Genomic DNA, 23,498 nt, shown 5'->3' on the forward strand with positions numbered 1-23,498 from the left:
AATTATTCACTATTATTATGATGTTATTTTCTAGAAGCTGCAGAGAAAACAGCCAGGATCTGCCAGCCCTGAAAAGGCCTGTCTCCACCACTGGAGAGAAAAGGTACCCACGACTTAGACCAAGGTGGGATGGTGGGGGGGGACCCTTTCCCTGCATTGGCTCTTGGCTCTAGGCTCATTTTAGCTCAGCCAAAAGCAGCTCTGTACTTTGTCCAGCTTTTGTCATCAGGAATCTGAATTAGGCCTGGGAGTCAAAGCTCAAAGTAATAAAGTAAGTATTTGTACAACCTCGTCCTCTGACCACTAACTTTGCTCGAGAACCTCAGCAGGAGTGAGGGTCCTGGGACAAGATCAGGTGTTTGGGACCCTGTATTCCCATCTGTCCTCTCTCTCATCCCCACGCATCTCTACCCATCCTTTAATACAACACTCAGAAAGAAGGCTCCAGATGCATCGCCAAGGTATTAAACTTGGTGTCGCTATTTGAAACAGGAAAAGAATCGGACTCTGGTTTGAGATCAGAAGTGGAATTCACAGTAAGAAGTAAAACTTAATCCTGCAACAAGTTTACCCTTGAGGTGTTGTCCTCAAAGCCAAGTGAAAATGTGGGATTGGTACTTGGAAAAGATTACCCTAAGATATTATCTGACTTAGAGGAAATCAAACAACCCCAAGAAAAGAGATAGAAATAAGCGCACAAAGAAGAAAGGGGAAAGAAGGACAGGGAGGTGGCAGAGGAGAGAGTGGTGAGCTGCAGCACCGCCCCAGCCTGACAATCCACTGAAGGGGAGGGAAACTGCGGGGTGGAGGACAAGCGGGGGTGGGGAAACATCAAGACAGGCGGGCACCGCTGTGCCAGAGAGGTGGTCACCTTGTCATTCGGCTGTTTAGAGCACAAATTCAAGAAAACGAGGTTTTGCACTTCACTGACTACAGGGTAAAAAAATAAGCTGACCCTAGGGGGGGAAAAATAAGTAACTAGAAATGATGCACGGGAATATATATATCCACCTGGGACCTCTGGGCTATAATACACATCTAAGTACCTAGCGATGCTGAGAAATATTACCAGTGCCAAAAGGGACAGGGGCAGACTGTGTGAGCGCACACGCGTGTGCACATGTACATATTTTCAAATGTGAGCCAGGTGTGGAAAAGACAAGGCAGTGATATAACGGCACGTGGCAGAAAGTCAATAAATACTAGTTCCCATCCTTCTCTTACTGCTTCTTTCCCTGACATCAAGTCTAATTACACCAGCTTATAATCACAGTCTCATCACAGAGCCGTGATCATTGAGACAATGATTCATAAATTTCAAGAGTAATGAAATATTAACATGTTAAACAGTATCACGATAGAAAAGTGAAAGTATAGGGATTGTTTCATTTGAGAGACTGTAGTCACGGACTTCCCTGCTGGCACAGTGGCTAAGAATCTGCCTGCCAATGCCAGGGACACGGGCTCCATCCTTGCTCCAGGAAGATCCCACGTGCCTCGGAGCAGTTAAGCCCATGCGCCTCAACTACTGAGCCCATGTGTCACAACTACTGAAGCCCGTGCGCCTAGAGCCCATGCTCTGCAACAAGAAAAGCCACTGCAATGAGGAACCTGTGCACCACAATGAAGAGCAGCCCCTGTCCACTGCAACTAGAGAAAGCTCGTGTGCGGCAACGAAGACCCAATGCAGCCAATTAATTAATTTAAAAAAAGACGTCACAATTTCTCCTTCATTTTAAGATTTTTTTTAAACTTACATATAATCCTCTTAAGTATGAATATAACCACTCTCCCAAAAAGCTATACCCACAGTTGTCATAAAGATGAACAGAGTTGTATAAATGGAGCGAAAAAGCAAAGGCAGGAATCATGGCAGCAAGACTCCAATTCTCTACGACATTCCACACGGGCAGAAGATAACAAAGGGACCTACTTTGGTGGTGATCCTGTAGGTGATGTAGGTCTCCATTGTACAGACATGCTTCTTGGGATCATCAACCGTGACAAAGAGGTCTCTGGTCTCACCATCAATGTCATCATCAAGTTGAAGTCTGTTGAGAAGGGAAGATGAAGACGCCGGACTTGCAGTGCCTGCTGGAGTACCGCCGTTGGGCAAAATGAGATCCTGAAAGAAGAAAAGAATCACCTTCCATATTAGCTGAAAACACACACCTGGAGAATACCAGCCAAAGTGGCTGGTTTAGCCAAACCAAGAAACACCTCCAAATACAAAAATAACTTTCAAAGAATCTGATTCTCTCCTTACTTACCATTTCTTAAGTGAACGAGTCTTTTATAACCAAGAGAAACGCACAACAGGCAATTTTCTACACCAAATCCTGTCGATTCATCTGCCAGCAAGCGCTGCAGGAACCAACAGTTCAGGGACAGAGAACATAACAACCACCAACATCATCAGACTTTGACAAAGAACGAACCCCTGAGCACACCACACTGTCTCTTTTCCCTGCTTTCTCAAGCTCGCCACTTGGGCCCAGGTAAACATTAAGGGGCTGGAACACTCTTAAATACCTAACATATTTAAAAACTTAACCATCACATATGCCAGTTAGGTATTAACGGGTGAAGTTTATTGCAGAAGTTTTAGGGATCATTGCTAGGTTTTGCATCTTTTTCTTTTGCTCTGCCACAAGGATAGAACAAATCATAATCCCCAAAAGGGGCATATTCTTCAGTCTGGATCCCAGAATGAAGACAATGTGTAGAGTAAAGTCAAAGATAACTCAGAGCAGACACACAAATGAGGAATAAGCCTTCTTTACTATAAGCCAAAGAGCTTTGTGGTTGTTTGTTATTGCAGCATAACCTTGTACACACTGACTAATACACACCACTTAAACAATTCAAACAACATGTATATATATGGGATCTAAACAAGAGATTGTAACTCATTTAAGGAAAATTCATGTAAGGGTCAAATAAGACACATATATAAAATACCTGGCATTGTGTATATAATCACAGATTAAAGCACATTGAAGATAAAATTAGATTTATATTAATAGTCAAAAATGAAAGTTTATTTTTGTCTGCCTCCCCTGCCCCCCCCCCCCCAAAAAAAAAACTTAACCGTCACAAAGAGACAACTAAACATTATGTGCCTCCTGGAATAAGTTCACATCACCAGCTATGAAGTATGCTGGCCAGGAAATTGAATCTAAATCCTAAACAAATCTCTAGACACAACACCAATTTTTAGGAAATACAGAGGAGTAAGGAACATGTTAAATGAATACTACTACAAGGATGCAATCAGCAGAATCTACACCATGTGAAACTAAAGAGAACCAAAGACTCAGTTTCTTCAATAAATAAACTGCAAGGAAAGAAGAGAGATAGAGGGACTGCCCTGGTGGTCCAGTGGTAAAGAATCCACCTTCCAATGCAGAGGACATGGGTTCAATCCCTGGCCGGGGAACTAAGAACCCACATCCCACCAGGCAACTAAGCCCTAGTGCCACAACTACTGAGCTCGAGTGCCCCAACGAGAGAGCCCACGTGCCACAACCAGAGAGAGAAAAAAAAACAGACCACAACTAGAGAGAAGCCTGAGTGCCGCAACGAAGGATCCTGCATGCCTCAACGAAGATCTGGAGTCCCGCAACTAATACCCGACGCAGCCAAAAAAAATAAACAAATTAAAAAAAAAGAGAGAGATGAAAAGAGCACCTATAAATGTAAAAAAACTTAAGAGATATATCAACAACTGCAATGGGTCCTGATTAAAACATGGGGTTAAAAGATTTAGAGATATTCAGGAAAATCTGAATATTGATCAATTATTTGATGACATGAAGGAATTATTAGGTGTGATAATGGAAGTATGATGATTTTTTTTTAGTGTTTTTTTTTAATTTATTATTTTTTGGGGGGTGAACCAAGTTCAATCATCTATTTTTATACACATATCCCCATATTCCCTCCCTCCCTCGACTCCTCCCCCACCCTCCCTCGAGTCCCCCCCAACCCTCCCCGTCCCAATCCTCTAAGGCATCTTCCATCCTCGAGTTGGACTCCCTTTGTTATACAACAACTTCCCACTGGCTATCTATTTTACAGTTGGTACTATATATATGTCTGTGCTACTTTCTCACTTCGTCTCAGCTTCCCCTTCACCCCCCGCCCCCCCAAACCTCGAGTTCTCCAGTCCATTCTCTGCATCTGCATCCTTGTTCTTGTCACTGAGTTCATCAGTACCATTTTTAGATTCCGTATATGTGAGTTAGCATACAATGAAGTATGATGATTTTATAAAGTCTTCATCTTTTAGTAACACGTAACTAAAGTACGCACAGATGAAATGATAGGATGTATGGTATTTGCTTCAAAATAATTAAGGTCGGATAGTTGGGATATAGACGATACAAGATGCCCCAAAGGTGACCACTGTTGAAGCTGGTACCTGCAGGTTCATTATAAATTCTCTCCTCTTTCGTATTTGTTTAAAATTTCCAAAATAAAAAGTTTAAAAGGGGAGGGGGGAACGAATACCAGAAAAGAAAGAGAAGGAAAGATTAAAAATTTCTGGACCTCTTTATTCTTAGGCCTCAGTAAGAAGCCACTTGAATCAGTTATGTCCCTACAATATCCAAAAAAGATGCAGTCTTCCAGTTACCTTTTCTGGTTTTAAGATTTGCCAAGAGAACAGGGACTTCCCTGGTGGCACAGTGGTTCAGAATCCGCCTGCCAATGCAGGGAACACGAGTTCGATCCCTGGTCTGGGAGGATCCCGCATGCTGTGGAGCAACTGAGCCCGCGCGCCACAACTACTGAAGCCTGTACACCCTAGGGCCTGAGTGCCACAACTACTGAGCTCAGGTGCCACACCTACTGCAGCCCACGAGCCTAGAGCTTGTGCTCTGCAACAAGAGAAGCCACCACAATGAGAAGCCCGTGCACCTCAACAAAAAGCAGCCCCTGACCGCCACAACTAGAGAGAGCCTAAGCGTAGCAACAAAGACCCAAAACAGCCACAAAAAAAAGAGAGAGAGAGAGAACAAAGCCGTGTCTAGCAGTAGATGTGAAAAGCTCTGAACGTCACCATGGAATCATTAGATGCCAAAGACTAAGGAATATGGCAAGAAAGTGACACAATACTAAGCAAAGGTCCTTGGTCAGGAATGCAGAAAACATTTCTGACCAAGGTTGGGTGGAGAGGTGCTTTCCCCAGAATGATCTCTTCTTGTTTGCAGGCTGGCTATGACTTAGCCCCCAGAGAAAAGAACTTACAAGAAATGGGAAGTCAAGCTAGCAGTGACATCCAAGAGCTCCAGCTGGACACGGCACATCTGGGAAGAGGGTCTGCAACAAGACAGAGGGGAGCATGGCCTGGGGTCAAGGGCAATATCGCCCAACTCAATGGGTGATGCAAAGTAAACAAAAAAGGCACCTTCCTTTGTCTCCCTGACCACAGATACTTAATCACATCCTAACTTATGCAATATCAAAAATACTTCTGTAATTACTGGCAGGGTACCATTTAACAGAAGGTACTCATGGCAGTGGACCCCACCCCTCCACGTCTCCTCAGCCCAGGGCCTTGTCAGTGTGGAAGACAAGCCCCTCAACAGCTGCTTTCCATGTGGACCACAGAGCCTAGCTCCAGCAGCATCTGGCCATCTGCCTCCTCGGCACACTGACGTCACAGGGCGTGCGGTGTCCACACGCTAGGGTCTAGGGATCGGCAAGGGGACATCTTCTCTGGAGCTCTGAGACAAACATCATTTCTTCATCATTTCAGTAAATATTTAAACACTGACCTCAGGCAATGCACCATGCTAACTACTGAGGGGCCTGCCCTTACATTTTAACACTAGCTCACTGGGCCGCAGAAGGGCTCCATCACCAATGGTTAAACATTGTACACACACACACAAAGAAGAAAGAATTCAAAACCTTTAGTCAGATAAGCCAACATCCACTCAGACAGCAATTTTCCACAGTCTGTCCTGAACTGATCCTGGAACCCACTACGCTGTTTCACATTCCTCATCGTTGCTTACAGAGCACACACCCCTCTTCTTTATGTGGAGGGCTCCAAGGATCTCACAGGAATTTGCTCAAATGCCCCCTCCTCCTGGAATCCTCCCTGGATCCACCCCCTGGCAGAATTAGTCACTGACTTCTCAATATCTTGAAGATACTTCCACTGAAGCAAGTTTCACAGCTCTAATCATTTATTTACACATATAACTTATCCACAAGCACTGTGTATCCCCAACAACTGTAACTGCGCCTTGTTCATGTGTGTGTGTGTGTGTGTAATTATCTGTCCGTTTGCAGGTCTCCCAGTGACTCCAGGCCAACCTCCCTAACCTTTGCTCTGGGGACCTCAGCCAATACCCCTCCAGGAACAGCCCACAAAAAGGTCTAAGAAGTCTTGGCCAGACAGTGGGAACTTAACTAGTTCCTAAACCAGTTAGTGGCGACTGGGGAGGACAGAGTATACCAGACCTTCTCACACAGCAGATTCTTTCCTTTAGGACTGCACGACCTGGGAAACACCTGCACCCTTACTACATGGTGTTTCCCAGACTGTTATCTGAGCATATATCAATAGCTAACGCGCTTCAGGGGCCTGGAATTTCCTAGAAAGGGATGCTACCATCTCCCATTTCCACGGCACATCTGTACACAGGGCTTCCACATTCTTATTTCACTCCTCCCTACGTTAACCCTGTGAGGTGAGCGGACAGAGGTCAGCAGACGGGTGCCGTCTCTACCGACGAGGAAGCGGACTCGAAACGGTTAAGAACCACGTCAACGCCACGAAGCCAGTCATCGTTCTGCTGAGTGGAGCCCAGGTTTCCGGTTCCTAGTTCAAGGGTGTTATCAAGCTGAATCCCCTCGGCGTGGTGTTTCTCAACCCGACACTGTCCCTCGTCTCCATCCTCTGGCCATTAATCCTTTCGGGTAACACGAAGTTTCTGTGTTTAAAGCCGGTCAAAGAATGCTAACATTTTCCCGTAGGGTCTGAATACAAGTTATTTCCCAGATAACTCACCTCAAGATAAGGTCCCTAAAAGAAACAAACATGGAGGGAATGCAGGAAAATCTTAGGAGGAAAGGGGAGCGTGACCCAGGCTCCTCTGCGCTCAGAATCCTCCCGCAGTCAGTTTGCTCCACTGAGACTGGGGTTCTAGAGCAGGGATCGTGGGAAAGCAGCACCTGTACAGCTAACACGAACTATGGAACCTGAGAAGTGAGAGAATCCCTCGGTTGAACACAAAAGCCTCCTGTTTCACGGTCGTTGTCCTACAGGCAGTCCTCCTTCCTGCAGCCGGAGTGCTCTCTAAAAAATGTCAATCAACATATGTCACCCCCACCTCCACCCCCGCTCAAAACTCTCCAAGACATCCATCCAATCACATTCAGAATAAAACACAGGCTCCCTCCCATAACCCACAAGGGCCACCATGATCTGATCACCATCTCGGACCACCGCGCAGACATCCTCCCCGCCCACCCCAGCTCGCCCTGCTCTGCACGCTCTGGCCCCGGCCTGTCCTGACCTCAGGGCCTTCCCACGTGCGGCTCACTCTCCCTGGAACACTGCTCTCCCCTCCAACGGCCACCGGGCTGGCTCTTCTCCTCAACAGGTTTCTGCTCAAATGACACCTACTCAGAGAGGTGTTCTCAGCCCACAAAAATCTAAAAATACCCTGCACCCCTCCATAACTCTCCAGTCCCTTCCCTGGCTTTATTTTCGTCGTAGGACTTAACCACCGTCTGAAAGTGTATTATATATGAACGGACTGCTTATATGTCTGACCCCCCACCAGGGCGTAAAGTCCACAAGAGCAGAGACTGTAGCTTGTTCACCCCTCTAGCCTCTGGCACATAGCAGGCACTCAGTAAGTATCTGATGGATGAATGAGTTTTGGAAAGGACCCAACTCAATCTCTTGCCAATATAAGGTACTCAATAAATGCCTGCTGAATGACAATGAAACTGAGGCTAACCTGGCTGGACTGCCCTGTTTTGAACCCAGGTTCCACTATTTACTAGCAGCGTGACTTAAGCAAATTCCCTAATCTCTCTCTGCCCCAGTTTCCTCATTTATAAAATGGGTATGATGGGACTGAGTTAGCATATGGAGCAACTGGAACCGTGTCTGGAACATGGTAGGTGATATATCACTCTTAAAATACTCACACACACACACACACAAAAAGTCAGCTTGTCTGCAAGCATTCCTGCATGCCCTTACACTATAGGGCTGGGTTCACAGTAGACATAAATGCTGCTGAAAATTAAAATTGCACCTAGAATCATAGTCGGTGACTAAACCATATCTTTCTTAATGATTTCACTGTAGCAATAGATATATCCACAGTAGTCTTTGTGAGAGTTACAACTACATAGTTGATAAATAAATGAAAACTCCTTGTTGCTCCAAAGTATCAATTCTTACTATGCAGTTTCAGTTATAAGGGAATTTCTTCCCCCCACCACCCTTTTTTACCTTGGAAGAGAAATGCATAACTAGGTCACTTTGGAAACTCCCCTCATTCAAAGAATTTCAGCTATAAGATCCACCATCGTGGTCAGCCAGCCACAAGTTAGATTATTAAGTTAGAGTAAGTCACCAGCAAAATTCTATACTACATTAAACACAGGGTTTATAAAAAGAAAGTGGTATATGTCAGGAGCCAGTATGGACTTAATAGAAAACAAGTCACGCTATAACACTCTAATTTCTTTTTTTATTGCTATTAGAGGAATGTGGGCAACACAATGATCTCGTTTCAGAAGAGCCGGCCAAAGCCTCTCAAAGCATCCTGACAGTTACAGGAGAATGAAGCCTCTTGAATGCACAGACTGTACCTGACTTGTCTTAACGGACCTCCCTCCTGCCAGGCACACAGGAGATTCTGAAGAATGAATGTGCCCTACACAAACTGAACAGAACACTCGACTTACTTTGCTGTACAGTTAAATTTGGGCCAACTTCGGACAATAAATTCAAAGGGAAAATCTCAAAACTGTTCTGTTCAAAGACATTCATAACAGAGCAAAGAACACAGAGTGAACCCTGGAAAATCTCCAAAGGTGCACTAACCAGGAAATGATCGTTTACATTAATAAGAATGTTACATCCTCACTGAAAAATTATAAACCTAGACTTTTAGATAAACACAGCGAATTAATAAGCATACGCCTTTGGTTGCTCCCTCTTTCCACCTTCCAGATGATAGCCACCTAGAGAACGGGAGAGAAGGCGCAGCAGGGGGGCGGGGGGGACACCCACAGTGACTGGCATCATACCAGATTAGAAACCAGGAAGGGGTGTCATCCAAATGCTAAAACTTCCGAAGACTTCCTGCTGGGCATGACTGGGATGCAACTGAGAAAAGAACTAAGAGGGAGAGGTACCCTTAACCCCTGTCACTGAGGTTACTCAGGGTTATCAAAGTTACCTAAGCAGTAGAAATGGCCCAAACCCTCACAGACACTCTAAGTTGAACTTGCAATCACCTGAAGGGACGAGGGTGTGGAAGGACCCGCAGTGGGGCAGAGGAGGACCCCAGAGTGCCTGCCTGCTGTGAGCGAGGGGATGTCAGCACAGGCAGATGCACCACGTGAGGACCACCAGCAGAGGGTGCCCTGCCCCCAGGGCTTCATCTCGCCAGGAGGGGTAGAGATGCAAAAAAAAAGGTCAGAGGAACAGGAAGGTACCTGTTCACCCCTTTGTGAAGTCAGCTGCCCTCCTGGGTCCACCAAGCACAAAGGAGGCAAGACCGCAAATGTTGAAAAGGCTGGACCCTACCAAGATGGGGAGAGCACCTAAAACAAGAAGGAAGCCAGGCTTCACTGGAACAGAGAAGAACCAGGCCAAGTCTTCTTGACTGACTGTCCCTGACCCTGGCTTTCTTTCTTCTGATTCCTTTTCCCATGGAGAGAGCACTCAACTGATTTGTCAACTGATTACTCAACTCAGCCTAAGATCCGAGAAGACAACTGTAACGTCAAGTAGAAACAGGGGATCCGATAATTCACTTGCTCTGGTGAGAGGCAAATAGCAGGCCTGTATTACCTCATCAGACACAAGAAAACCAAAAAATATACCAGCCTATATTGACCCATCATTCAGACCCAAGAAAACCAAAACACGAGGAAAGTAGCACAGTCCTTAAGAGCAGATAAATATATACATTTGAAAGGATTTATCCCCTAGGGACTTCCCTGGTGGCACAGTGGTTAAGAACCCACCTACCAATGCTGGGGACACAGTTCGATCCCTGGCCCGGGAAGATCCCACATGCCACGGAGCGACTAAGCCCACGCACCACAACTACTGAGCCCATGTGCCGCAACTACTGAGCCCATGTGCCGCAACTACTGAAGCCCTCGGGCCTAGGGCCTGTGCTCCGCAACAAGAGAAGTCACCGCAATGAGAAGCCCATGCACCACCAGGAAGAGTAGATCCCACTCATCTCAACTAGAGAAAGCCTGCGGGCAGCAATAAAGACCCACCGCAGCCAATAAAAATAAATAAATTTATTAAAAAATTTTTTTTCAAAAAAAAAGATTTATCCTCTGAAACTCTACACTTTAGTGCACATCTACTTTGTGCTTCCATTTCTAAATAAAAAAAGTCAAAAGAAACTGGAAGAGGGAATAGAAAAATCAAAGTATAAACTGAAAATAGAAAAAAGTTATAAACAAAACCAAAATTTAATTCTTTTAAAGGATGAATTAGACAAAGTAAAGCTTAGGAAGCCGGATCAACATAGAAAGAGGGAGGGGGGAAATGAACAGGCAGTAACTATTTAAATCTTACCTCTGTGTATGATTACAAATTATAAGGCTGTGCTATGAATGGCTATGCTAATAAACCTGGAAGTCTCTACGGGTTAGATAGCTTTGCAGGAAAATGTATGGCCAAACTGAAATTAAACTGAGGTAGAAAACCTAAACAAATAAATAACCTCAGAACTGTTGTCAGAGAACTTTCCCTGAAAGGTGAGCTAAGCCCCAATGGCTTTACAGCTGAGCTCTAACGAACCTCGAGGAGCAAGTCCTGCTTTACTCCAACACTGTAAGACACATTAAGAAATGAAAAATCTTTCAAATCATTTTATAAGTTTTCCTATATCTGATATCAAAATAGTAAGACAAAAAGGGAAATTAGATGTAAGTGTAAACTTCGTTGGTAAAGTAACAGCAGATGGTACATTAGGAGAATTTTTTTAAAAAGAAAGAAAAATAATATACCAGGATTGAGTCAAACATACTCCAAGAAATCAAAAATGATTTAACATTAAGAAATTTATCAATGCAATTTATTACATTAACTGATCACAGAATCCTTGTGGGATATAATTATGTCCACGACTACCAAAATGTTTGTTGGTATCATTCATTGGTAAATATCAGCCACTCCATTAAAATCTCTAAGTATAATTAAGAAATAAAAGGCAGATTCCTAAATATGTTAAAGAGTATACATCAGAAAACATCAGCAATGAACCTTGAAAACACTGCTCTAAGTGAAAGAAGCCAGACATGAAAGGCCACATACATAATTCCATTTATATGAAGACTCCAGACAGGCAAAGCCACAGAGATAGAAAGCAGACTTTCGGTTGCCAGGGGCTGGAGGGAAGGGGAAATGGGAGTGAACACTTAACAACTATGAGGTTCCTTTCTCGGGTGACCAAATAATCTGGAATTAGATGTTAACAATGGTTGCACAATGCTGTGAGTATCCTAAAAACCACTCAACCGTAAATATAGTTTAAAATGGTGAATTTCAGGGTATGTGAATTAGATCTCAATAACATATTTTTTAAGCAGGAAGTAATAAGAAACACTGGAGGCGTGTCTACTACATTCAGAAACAAGACTGATATCTAACATGACCCCATTATTCAAATCGTTCTGGAGACTTGAGCTAGTGCAATGGTGTACAACAGAGCTCCGTGTGCTGCAATCACTCAAGAAGAAATGCACAGTGATCTACCACATCGCTTCCTGGCAAGAGGCTGGTTTCTTCCAAAATTAATCTAAAATTGTAATACACATAATAGGAAGAAAATGTATTTAAAATATTTGAAAAATGACAAATTTAAACTGATGGGAGGTATTTACTATATAAGGTTCAGTGACAAAAGGAGAGGACACAAACCATACGGTGGACTGCAGTATTGTTTGCCATTATTAACTCTGTACCTTTAAGAGGATTAAACGTGCTCTCTATCGCCAAGTGACTGCACAGGAGGGCACATCCCCACTCCAGTGACTGTTGGCTACAATGGCACATGAACGAATGTGACCTACACCAGGTGGGAGCAGACACTTTAAGAGCCACTGCATGTTTCCATCAGCTCTCATGTTCTCTCTCCTCTGCCCTGAAACTAGCACGTCCCAAACATGGCTGTACCTTCAGGAGGGGAGACTTGTGGAAAAGAGCCATAGCAATTGACACATAACTCGACCTAGAAATTAACGTTCGCTGCAAACCTTTCTATTTCTGGAGTCATTTATTACCATGGCAAGGCTAATACAGCTAATTATTAAAATGTCTATGTAATTTTTAAAGTCTAGGTAGGAAATAGTGAGTAAACAATATGGAATTTTAAGATGTAAGGATTTATTTATTTTTTTTCCATTCAAAATGCATCTTAACCATATGTCCTAAGTCCTAGGACCCTACTTGCTTATCAGTAGAAGTTCAATCTTCCTCCCTTCCAGCTCCTGCCCCAGAATCCCATCTCCAGTATTCTCCAAAACCTCCAAGATTGCTTGCACAAGTATTTCCAAGTTCCCAAGGCCCAGCAGTCTGTGGTTTCTAGGTTAGCATCTTCTCTGAACAGTTTTACATTTTCCCACTTTCGAATCTAGACCATCACTTAGGAGGGAAATCTTCTTCTTCTTTAGACATAGGTTAAGAGATCACCTTCAGTTATTTGTAGGTTAATAAAGTCATTTTGAAAAAAAAAAAACAAAAAACTGTTTCCCCAGCATTTCTACTAGGAAACCCCCCTTCAAGTAAAATTCACCCATTGGCCTGATGCAAAAGACGACCCTCCGACCAGATCACAAACGAAGTGAAAACGCAAATCCACATTCCTTGGCTCAGTTTCCAACGTCTATTACTAGCTTTTTCTAAGAATCTCCAGACTAGCAGTCAGCTCTCCAGACATTTTTGTGATTCCTGGGAGCAAAGATTTTTCTCCCACTCTCAGATGAATTTAAACAATCTCTCTTTTCATCTTTCTAAAGAGAATATATTTGTTTAAACCAAAAAGTGACACACCTAACACACATTAGCCAAAGTGCTCACACAGAGCTACCAGGATGTGACACCTGTCTTTAAATGACTCAGCCTGGCTGGGTATGTGGACACAAAAACGTCTACCTATGATGCAACTCAACATGGGTTATAACGGAGGTAAACACAAGATGAGGGAGGCGAGCAAAGGATGCTGGGGCAACCTGAGAAGACCAAGAAAATTTGCCAAATGGAAAAACAAGATGGTGGGAGAACTGGGCATGGACGTTCCAGGCTGAGATATCACTACCTCTGAAGGAGGAGAGGTATTTCCAAAAGCTTGTCCCTAACTGAATGGTAACTAAGACCCACAGCACAAAGGTTCTGCCTCTGTTGCTGGTCAAGTACGTGCACGATCTGGAGGACTCAAAAGCTCAAGCAGACAACTTTCTAAAGACACAAATTAAACCTTCCCCAAAAATACACAACAAAGAGCACGTGACTCTAATTAAAGACCTGCTCTCTCTCCTTTTCACCTTGGTGCATTCTGCCAATTGAAAGCTAAGTAATAAAGGCATTCCTCTTGACATTTCTGCACCAAAATCACACAAGGGTTTGGGGCAGAGAACCCCTCAGATCATCCAAGTTGTCTGTGTCACTTACAAGAAAAGACTGAGAAGCTGTATGCATGAGGTCACTCAGGTGGTAACATGAGAACCCCAGGTCTCTGGCCTCTCACCTAGGGCTGTGGTACACCACAACCCAGACGCCCCTCCTTGTATCTTACACAGCAGAAGGTGAGTGATACACACAAGCAGATAAAGAATTCGAAAAGACTAAGAAAAAGTTCCATGACAGATAGTAATCAACAGAGAAGAAATGATGTTTCATAAAGACCATGAAGTTAACCTACTGGGGATACTCTAAGGGTCTCATTTCTATGCTCCCCCAACCCTAACCCATTCCACCCACCTCTGGTCTTTAACAGAAGAGGCAAGGAAGGAAGGAAGATCTGGGCTTAGAGTCCAAATGACTGGGCCTGAATCCTGGCTTTGTTCCTCACCAGGCCTGGAGTAAGGTACTCAGTCTCTCTGAGCCCTAGTTTCTCCAGCAATGACACAGAGGATGTAAGGATTAAAGAAAACACACAAATAATGTGCTACTATAATCCCTTAACATATGTCAGTTCTTTCCCATCCTTTCATGTGACACTCCTTAACTGTACCATTTCCTCATCTTACAAACCTGGTCCTAACTGACATGTGTTTGTGCCACCATCTGACACAGCACTGCATGTGTGGAATGCACTCGGTGTCTGATGAGAAGAGCCAGATGCTTATGGAAAGTTTAAAAGAAAGAGCATTTTGGTTTTCAGAACAAGAACCTAAACAAAATAATACACTATACAGTGCTGAATATCTACTAGGTGATCAAATACTTGTTGATTAATCATCACCTCAAACCAAATCTTTTCAAGGGCAAAAACCAATCAAGTGAGGAAGGGGCAGGACTCCACGACCAATTCGCGTGAAGTGGTTACTGTGAAGGCCACACTTATGGCCACACCGCTCGGCTGTGCTTTACAAAGCCTTGTGCGTTGAGCAAGCCTGAAAGTGTCCTTGCCTCAAAAATTACCTGAAGCTCACCGTTCCTCTATAACAGGGACTCTTTCTCTAGAATCCAAAGACACCTCATGCCAAAAATCACGTGCAAGATTCTGCACGTGCACTTGTGAATTTGAATCTTCCTTTGGAGAGAACCTATCATTTTGAGAGTCCCAAAAATACCCATGGGGGAGAAAAGTTAAGCACTGCTGATTCTAAACTGTCTCTCTAAATTTAAAAAGGAAGCAGAAGTATATTTGAACTTCCACGAGCTCCTCAAATTCAAATTGCCCCTTAGTCGAGCACTCTCACATTCAATGATTTGTGACATACAGACTCTACCTTTAAGGGTAGGGATGTCCTTAAACCATCAGTCCAAACCTAAAACTAACCTGAGATGAGAATTTGTTAAATTAGAATGAAATATGTGACTATATTCAAATAGGCGACACTTGCTTCAAACAAGTTTTCACCCGATAGGATTGTCTCTCTTGTGGCATTAAACAGTGTTGTGTTGATTCAGGAATCCGCATCTTACCTCAAAGGAGCTAAAAGAGATGTTTTTCTGTGAAATTCTTTGAAGCCAGAGACACAGCCTCCCCCCTTCCCCCCCCATGACATCATTTTTAGAAGCCTGAAGCGTGCCCGCCTCCCACCCAAAACTGCAGATGGATTTCTGGGCTTGAGACTCATCTGGCTACCTGTTTGCTCCAGATCTAATTCCCACATTCCTACTGACACAACTCAGACTGGATGTGGGGAATTTATTTCCACGGTGAACTGATTTATTGGAAAAGAAGGCAGCACTCAACAACCAAGAGTCTGATCAGAGTTTAAACAATAAGGAGGGAAAGAAAAAGCAGGAACAGGATGTCCTAAACCAAAACAGCTCAAAGGAGTTTCACAAGGAAGTAACCCGACAAGGAAGGTGGGAAAAAGGCAGGAAGCAAGGACAAACAAGAAAAGGGCTCTGGCGTCACAGCAGTCACTCTGGCCCTCTCACAGGCGTGTTCTGAGTTCAGAGGCAGACACGAGCCCTGTGTCTGAGGGTGGGTGGAAGGAGTTCAGGCCAGGTACAAACGGCAGGGGGGCAGAAACAGATAAAGGAAGTCAAGGAATGAATGAGGGAAAAAACCTTGCAGCCTTATTTGCCTGTAAACTATGAGGATAAGAAAAGTCAGAAAGGAGGCGGCCCCCACACAGCAGTGTCGCAGCGGCTGTGGGGTATCCATCCATCCCCACGGGGAGGCGTGGAGGCTTGCCTTGAAGCCAGTATACAAGAGATCAATACACAGCAAGGATTTCTCAAGATGCGTTCATTTACACTTCACACATGACAGAGAAAAGTGTCAACTTTCCAAAGTGAAGATTATAATTTTTTAGTTAAGATGGTTGTCGTCGGGGGGGGGGGGGGGGGGGGGCAGAGGCTGACAGATGAAGGGAGAGTTAGCTTTCCCCAAAGCCACTCCTAGGGACAGCTGTTGCTTGACAAAATGTAGCTAAAAGATCACATTCCTACAATATATATAATTAAATATGTTTTCAGCATCTTTCTTCAAGGAATCTCTATGAGATGGCAGAGGGAATGGGACAAAGTAATTATCACTTTCTATTTCTTCTAGAGACCAAAAGAGAGATGTTTCCCAACACACAGGAGTTTTGAGTAGCCTAATTACCAGGGTACTATCCTCCCTCAAACCACAAATTAGAGGATACGGAAAGAAAAATCTACGCATTCATGTATTCATCCAAACAAACATTTATCGAGTTCCCACTGAGTGCCAGGTACTATTCGAGATGCAGGGGAAACCAAGCAATAAGGGATTTATTTGAGGAATCAAGTTTTGGGGTGGCGCACGGGTGTGGCATGGACCCAGGACAAACAGCAACATGACATAATGAGATGAAAAACATGAATAAGGAGATACTGCTGTGCTGCAGTCCAGGGAAAGTACGAGTAACTCTGCCCTCTGAGGACGGCTCCAGAGAGGCAACCTGACTGCACAAGGCCTGGCCTTACATTCCAGCTCTCGTATCAGCTGTGTGGCAGTTAAAAACAAACAAACAAACAAACAAAAAAACACTTAAATTCACCAACGTTCGCTGGAAAGTGGCCAGGCCGCACGGAGAGTATGGAGAACGTCTATGAAAGCCCCTGTCCACAGTGAAGAGCCACCCGCGACAGGGAAAAGGCGCTCTTGGCGTGGAGCGCGGCCTCAGCAGGACTGCCGCAGGATGAGGTGCAGAGGGCACAGCTGCGGACCCACACGGTGAACGGAACGTGAGCCGCCCGGCACAGTGGCTGGAAACAAGGCCTGGGGGGCCGATGAGCTCCAGACTCTGAGGGATCTTAAATAACAGACTTAAGAATCTGAGGTGTGCCCCATAGGCAGTGACTAAGCTTTTAAGCAGGAAAGTGGCAATCATACGTAAGTTTTTCAAAAAGACTTTATAAAAAAAAATACACAGATCAAATAGGAAGGAGAAGAAATAGGAGACAAGAGAGGGATCATGTGGGGAGCTACTGTAATTGTCCAGGCACACCTCCCCCCTTCCCCGAATGTTACCTGAGCCAGGGGGTAGCTGCCACAGAGAGGAAAGGACAGGCGAGAAGTGTCACCAACAGTAAGGTTGGGTGGCCTGGGAGACTCTGAGGAATGTCTCCTCAGCAGAAAAAAACAGAGTCTGGCCACACTGGGGGGTCATGTTTCAAACACAGGTAAACTACAGAGGATTAGAAACTCCTGCAGTTCTAGCAAAATCGAGTAAACACAAGTTCAACAGCCCTGTGTGCTGTGGTTAAATCCACAGAGCCCATCCTTGGGATGAGAGGGCAGGTCCTGTCAAAATGACTGTGCTCAGCAAAGGCTGACACCGAGGGCACCAGGGACTTGACATTCTTACCCAGATGGGAGCTGCTCTAGATCAGACTCCTCACACTCACCTTCCATCACCTGCTTCAGGGATATCTGATTCAAATCGTTTTGTCCACTATCACAGCCAGCACCCTCACAGCAGGAACTCACGTGGGGAATCGCGCACCACCGTCCATCTAAGGCCAGATGAACAAAGAGCCCACAGGCCGTCAGCACCTGGCCAGAGGGTTCTCCCTGTCCTCTGAACCCACCTTTGACAGAGAGCAGAAGGTGGCCAGCTCAGTGCCCTGGGAGCCTGCGCTATGAAGTGACTCAAAACACAACAAAATTCCAGAATAGAAAGCAAATTCTTGGGGCTAAGAAAGATTACAGGACTTGGAGACAAAAATCCATACTTTCCACAGCGATCTACACACACACACCTCTAAGTCGAGGGAAAATAAAGAAATTAAATATTTTAAACTCATACTCTCTGCTGAACACTATGCAAACGTTACACAGTATGTCTCAACCCTTAAAACAGCACAGGGGTGGAGGTGTGTGAGGTGAGCTTTATTATCCATGTTCCTACTAAGAGAACAGGTCCAGGGAGGTTAGAGTGACCTCTAACCTCCCTGGTCACTCAGCCAGTAACAAGCAGAGGCACAACTGGAGCCCAGCCCCAAGAGTCCAGAGCAGAGCTAGTGGCTGTTCACCACCTGCCCCCTTATCACAGGAGACTTCACGGAACAAGCACCCACCCAACAAGAGACCCCGCCCCCACTACCGTGACATTCACCTCGGCATCTGCAGTAGGGCCTGGTCTTGAGCAACCCTTCACATGTGTTCCTTCAAACAATTAAATTCCTGATCCACCAGTACCAGAGAAATAAACCAAGTCACCTCGCCTCTCAAAGGATTTTTAAGAGCCAGCCAGCTCCAGAGAAGATCCAACATAAAGAACCAGAAACCATTAACCAGCAGCTCCATTTGGCCATCAGCAATCTCCATGGACTCCAGAAAAATAGAGCTAGACCTCCCCACAGTGTCTGCACATAGAAATATACCTGCGTGCTCAGATGCCACTGTGCACGGGCACACCTGGCTTCAACATTTAGTGTCAATGCCTGGAGTGAGGGCTACTCATGCCCACAGAGCTCTTGGGTGATATATGTCCTGCCCAATCAGCTTGATGATTCACCCTGTCTGATTCACCCTGTCATTTCCTAAATTGATGGAACAGCTGAGTCTTTAGTATACGATACCTATGGAACTCAAATAGTGAGGAGAGAATAGTCAATAAATACTGATGGAGGATTTGGTTAAACAATTAGCAAACAAGTAAGTTATATCCTTTTCTAATGCCAAATGCAAAAATAAATATCCGGTCATGTAAAGAATTAAATGCAACACATCAACTATACCTCAATTTAAAAAAAAAATGAAACACAAGATTAAAAAAAAATAGATGATGATTTATATCAGGGGTTGACAAGCTTTTTTGGTAAAGGACTAGACAGTAAATATTTCTGGCTTTTCGGGTCACAGTCTCTGTTGCAACAAATAGAGTCTGCTGATGTGGAAAAGCAGCCAGACAGTAGGTAGGCCAACGGGTGTGGCCACATAAAACTTTAGTTATGGACACAGAAGTCTGAATTTCACTAGCTTTCACATGTTATGAAATATAAATCTTTTTTTTTCAGTCACTTAAAAATGCCATTAGAAAACTCTTAGGACTATGGGTGTTGGGGATTGGGGATGGAGGATGGGATGCTTGTGGTGGAGCAGTCTGTATGTTGACCGTGGTGATGCCTGTTACAGAAATCTACATACCTGATAGAATCGCACAGGACAAGCTACACACACGCATGCACTCACAGATGAGTGCTCGTAAACTGGGTGAAATCTGGAGGCGTTCTATGGATTGCACCAATGTCAACTTGCTGGTATTGTTATGCAAGATGCTACCACTGGAGGAAACTGGAGAAAGAGCACCTGGCACCTTCTTATACACATTTTTGGTGAATCTATAATTATTTCAAACTTAAAAGTTAATAATATTAATAATAATAATAGTAATTCTTTACTCGTGAGTTGTACAAAAACAAGGTAGCTGGCCAGATTTAGCCTCTTGAACTTCATCTGCTGATTCCTACTATTCATTTGCTGATTGCTCATTTAGATGAATAGTATATAAAACCCTGTGCTTGGGAAAAACTTTCTAAACCAAAAGCAGAATCCATACAGGAAGAATAACAGATTTAACAATTTTTTCTCTATGTCAAGAAAACAATAAAAGTGAAAAGAGGAATAGCAAATTGGGGAGAGGATTTGAACATATATGACCACAGGTTGTTTGCTTTAAAATATTAAGGGTTTTGAAAATCAATATTAAAGACAGAGCCTGACATAAAAATGGACAAATACAGTAAATGTGGCTAATAAATAATAATTGTTCTGGAATATTACTCAGCCATAAAAAAAGAACGAAATAATGCCATTTGCAGCAACATGGATGGACTTAGAGATTATCGTACTTTGTGAAGTAAACCAAAGACAAATATATGATATCACTTACGTGTGGAATCTAAAAAAAAAAGATACAAAGGAATTCATAAACAAAACAGAAATAGACTCACAGACACAGAAAACACACTTATGGTTACCGAAGGGGAAAGGTTGGGGGGGGGAATAAATTAGAAGTTTGAGATAAACATATACATACTACTACATATAAAAGAAATAACAAAGACCTACTGTATAGTACAGGGAACTATACTCAATATTTTGTAATAACCTATAAGGGAAAAGAATCTGAAAAACGAGATATATATATATATATACACACACATATATATAAAACTGAATCACTTTGCTGTACACCTGAAATTAACACAACACTGTAAATCAACTATATTTCAATTTAAAAATAACAATAATTGTTCAACTTCAACAGCAAACAATAAAATGAAAATGAAAATGAGGTATCATTTCTCCTATCAAATTGGTAAAGGTTAAAAAGATTACCTCTGGGTCTAAAGCCACAGTGTTTCTACTATACCACACTAAAAAAAATTTTAGGATAACACAAAATAAAATGGCTTTTTCAAAGCTCTGTTCAGAGCCAGAAGAGCAAGGAAGGACTCTGTAAACAAGAAGAGAGACTGTGGGCTGGGTGACAACACTATGATTCAGGGACTCTGTGACTGGCTGAACTACCTTCATTAGCTTCGAGAAAATGTTGGTAATAGAACTGGTTTCCCCTCCTTCACCTTCAGCCATGCCTAGGTGCCTTCAATGCCTTTGCCAAGAACAAAGCTGCAGGAGACATGACCCACATGTATTTGTCTTCAATGACCCAAGTGCTTTTCCTCTGTCATTTGGGATTAACAGCAGATGGTAATATTTATACCCAGTGAATTTCATCTTCCTATGAAATTCAAGCCCCAGGAAAGCACACAGTCTTCCAAATCACCCAAAGAAGCAAAGGACACAAAGAGCGGCCAGCCAAATGCTGTGCTAATACTCGGTGTAAGGAACATGTTTAATTCCATGTACAATGGTGATACTACACCTAGGGAGGAGGCCATGTAAAGAAGGCAGGAAATCCATTCTTCCTGGGTTTTGGTGCAAAGATAACAGCTTCCAAAAATGCAAGTAAAAGGCTTACAGATCTCCTTCCAGCTGCCATCAGCGAGCCCACACATCAAGTGTTTTCAGGACTCTAGAATGATTTCCTTTGGCTGTGCCAAACAGGGATTATAACCTTCGTTTTCTCTCTTTTTTTAACTGTGGTAAAATACACATAACATAAAACTTACTTGTCTCAGTCATTTTAAAGTGTACAGTTCAAATAAGTACATTCACACTGCTGTACAGTCGATCTCCAGAACTCTTTTCAGAACCTTCTCTTTCTAACCAAAGGAGTTTGGGGCTATGATTGGACGTGCTCCCTAGCCCAAGGCTGCCTGCTGTGCACACGTGCGTGTTTAACCACACACGTTTATACACACAAACACACACCCCAGGTGGCACAAGAATAAGCCTCACTGCTTGGGACAACAACATGTGCCTCTCCAAGAAGGGAGAAGTAACAGAGCCCACACACGCAGACCAGAAAGTCTGCACACACCCGTCTAAAGGTGGTCAGCTCCTGCCCTAAGCCAGGATCATCACCTTGGACACACAGGATGCAGATAATCATGTGTCTGAAGGCACTGGGGGTACAGTGACAAGTAACCCTGTCCCACGTCTACTCCTCATGAGCTGAGAAAGTCCATCTGTGAAACAGAGATAATGTATATTTTATCATCTGCCTGCCTTGGAGAGCGTTAAATGAGAGAGAATCTAAAATGCTCAGCCAAGGGACTTCCCTGGTGGTCCAGTGGTTAAGACTCCGTGCTTCCAATCCAGGGGGTGTGGGTCTGATCCTTGGTTGGGGAACTAAGATCCCACACGCCACGCAGCCAAAATAAAATAAAATGTTTAGCCAAGCACCACGGTGCTCCAGCTCCCATCTCCTCCTCCCGTGTCTGCCCTTATCCTTCAACAGCGAACATAATCCTTATCTACATGCTCACTTAAGCTACAGGTTGAGAAGGGAAGAACCACGTAAGGAACTGAACAGGGGAACTGAACGATGGAGAATGGAGAGGACCCAGGGGAGGATCCCCAGAGTGGAGCTGCTGAGGCTTGCTCTTCCAACCATCCTCCTCAGCAGCCCATCCCTCACCCCTAACATACTTTGGATACAGAACCAATTGAGGGCTCACAGCCCAGGCCAAGGATTCACAGAATCTGAAGGTAGAACATACCTATCTTTGCTATAGTTTCACCTCCCAACACATGTGCCAGCAGCACCCAATCACTTGCCAATCCTCAGTCTACCAGCAATTCCCCCAAAGTGCCATGAGCTCTCATACACCCCATCGCGTCTCAGAGAGGGATGTTTCCTCTCCCTGGGATGCCTCCTCCCTCCTTGTTCACCTAGCTAATGTCCCCTTGTGCTTCAAGACTCAGCTCCAAAGATACCCCCGCTAAGATGACTTCTTTCTCAACAGACCTGCCCATACACGCCCATCCTTGTCAGCACTTGCCCAGTCTGGGTTAGATACCCCCCCCCCCCCCCACTGCTCTTGTCATGCCCCTGTGCCTAGTCCTCTCAAAATACTTATCACCTGTGCTGTTGTTGCCTGTTTATATACCTGCCTCTGCCCCATAAGGTCTGGGGATCTATGGTCCTGCGATCAGTCATCTTTGTATCTGCAGTATGGTGTCTATGTCAGTTCATATATTTTAAAGGATGGCCATATCTCCCATCCTGCATGTTTATCTGCAATGGGCCCTGGCCGCTTCCCCATCAAGAGACGGAGTCTATCAATCCACCCTATGGAATCCGGGCAGGCTCTATGAATGCTTTGAACAAAAGAATATAGCAGAAGTGATGCTGTGCTGATTCTGGACACAGCTCTCACGTGGTCCGGTAGCTTCCATCTCCTGTCTCTTGGGATGCTCATTCTTGGGACACATCCTCCAGGAACCCATCCAGCCTGCCGTGAGCAGCCCAAACTACAATGGAGATGTCACTCGAGTCAACTGCCAGCCACAAGTTAACTCAGGCGCCCAGTGCAGTTAAGCCTTCAGATGACCACGAGAGACTCCAAGCAAGAACCATATAGCTGAGGCCAGGCCCTCAAAGAGTCCTGAGGGATAAGAATAAATGTGTCTTTTAACCTACCTCCTTTTGGGGTGGTTTGTTAAGCAGTAGTGTATAACCAAAACAACGTCCGCCTCATACTCAGG

General features: G+C 44.2%; 1 protein-coding gene across 3 annotated transcripts in view; it reads right to left on the reverse strand.

Moving 5' to 3' along the window:
* Window positions 1–23,498, reverse strand: part of SNX30 (sorting nexin family member 30) — a 101,778-nt gene that overhangs the window by 50,851 nt on the left and 27,429 nt on the right. For 2 of the 3 annotated variants that reach the window (XM_057720285.1, XM_057720284.1), the window contains exon 2: window positions 1,934–2,125. In XM_057720285.1, the coding sequence (XP_057576268.1) occupies window positions 1,934–2,125 (192 nt within the window). Of the gene's footprint in view, window positions 1–1,933; window positions 2,126–2,270; window positions 2,289–23,498 lie in introns of those variants that run through there. The other variant, XM_057720286.1, reaches the window with a different exon arrangement.

Source organism: Hippopotamus amphibius, chromosome 2, assembly GCF_030028045.1.
Source record: "Hippopotamus amphibius kiboko isolate mHipAmp2 chromosome 2, mHipAmp2.hap2, whole genome shotgun sequence".
Taxonomy (NCBI): Eukaryota; Metazoa; Chordata; class Mammalia; order Artiodactyla; family Hippopotamidae; genus Hippopotamus; species Hippopotamus amphibius.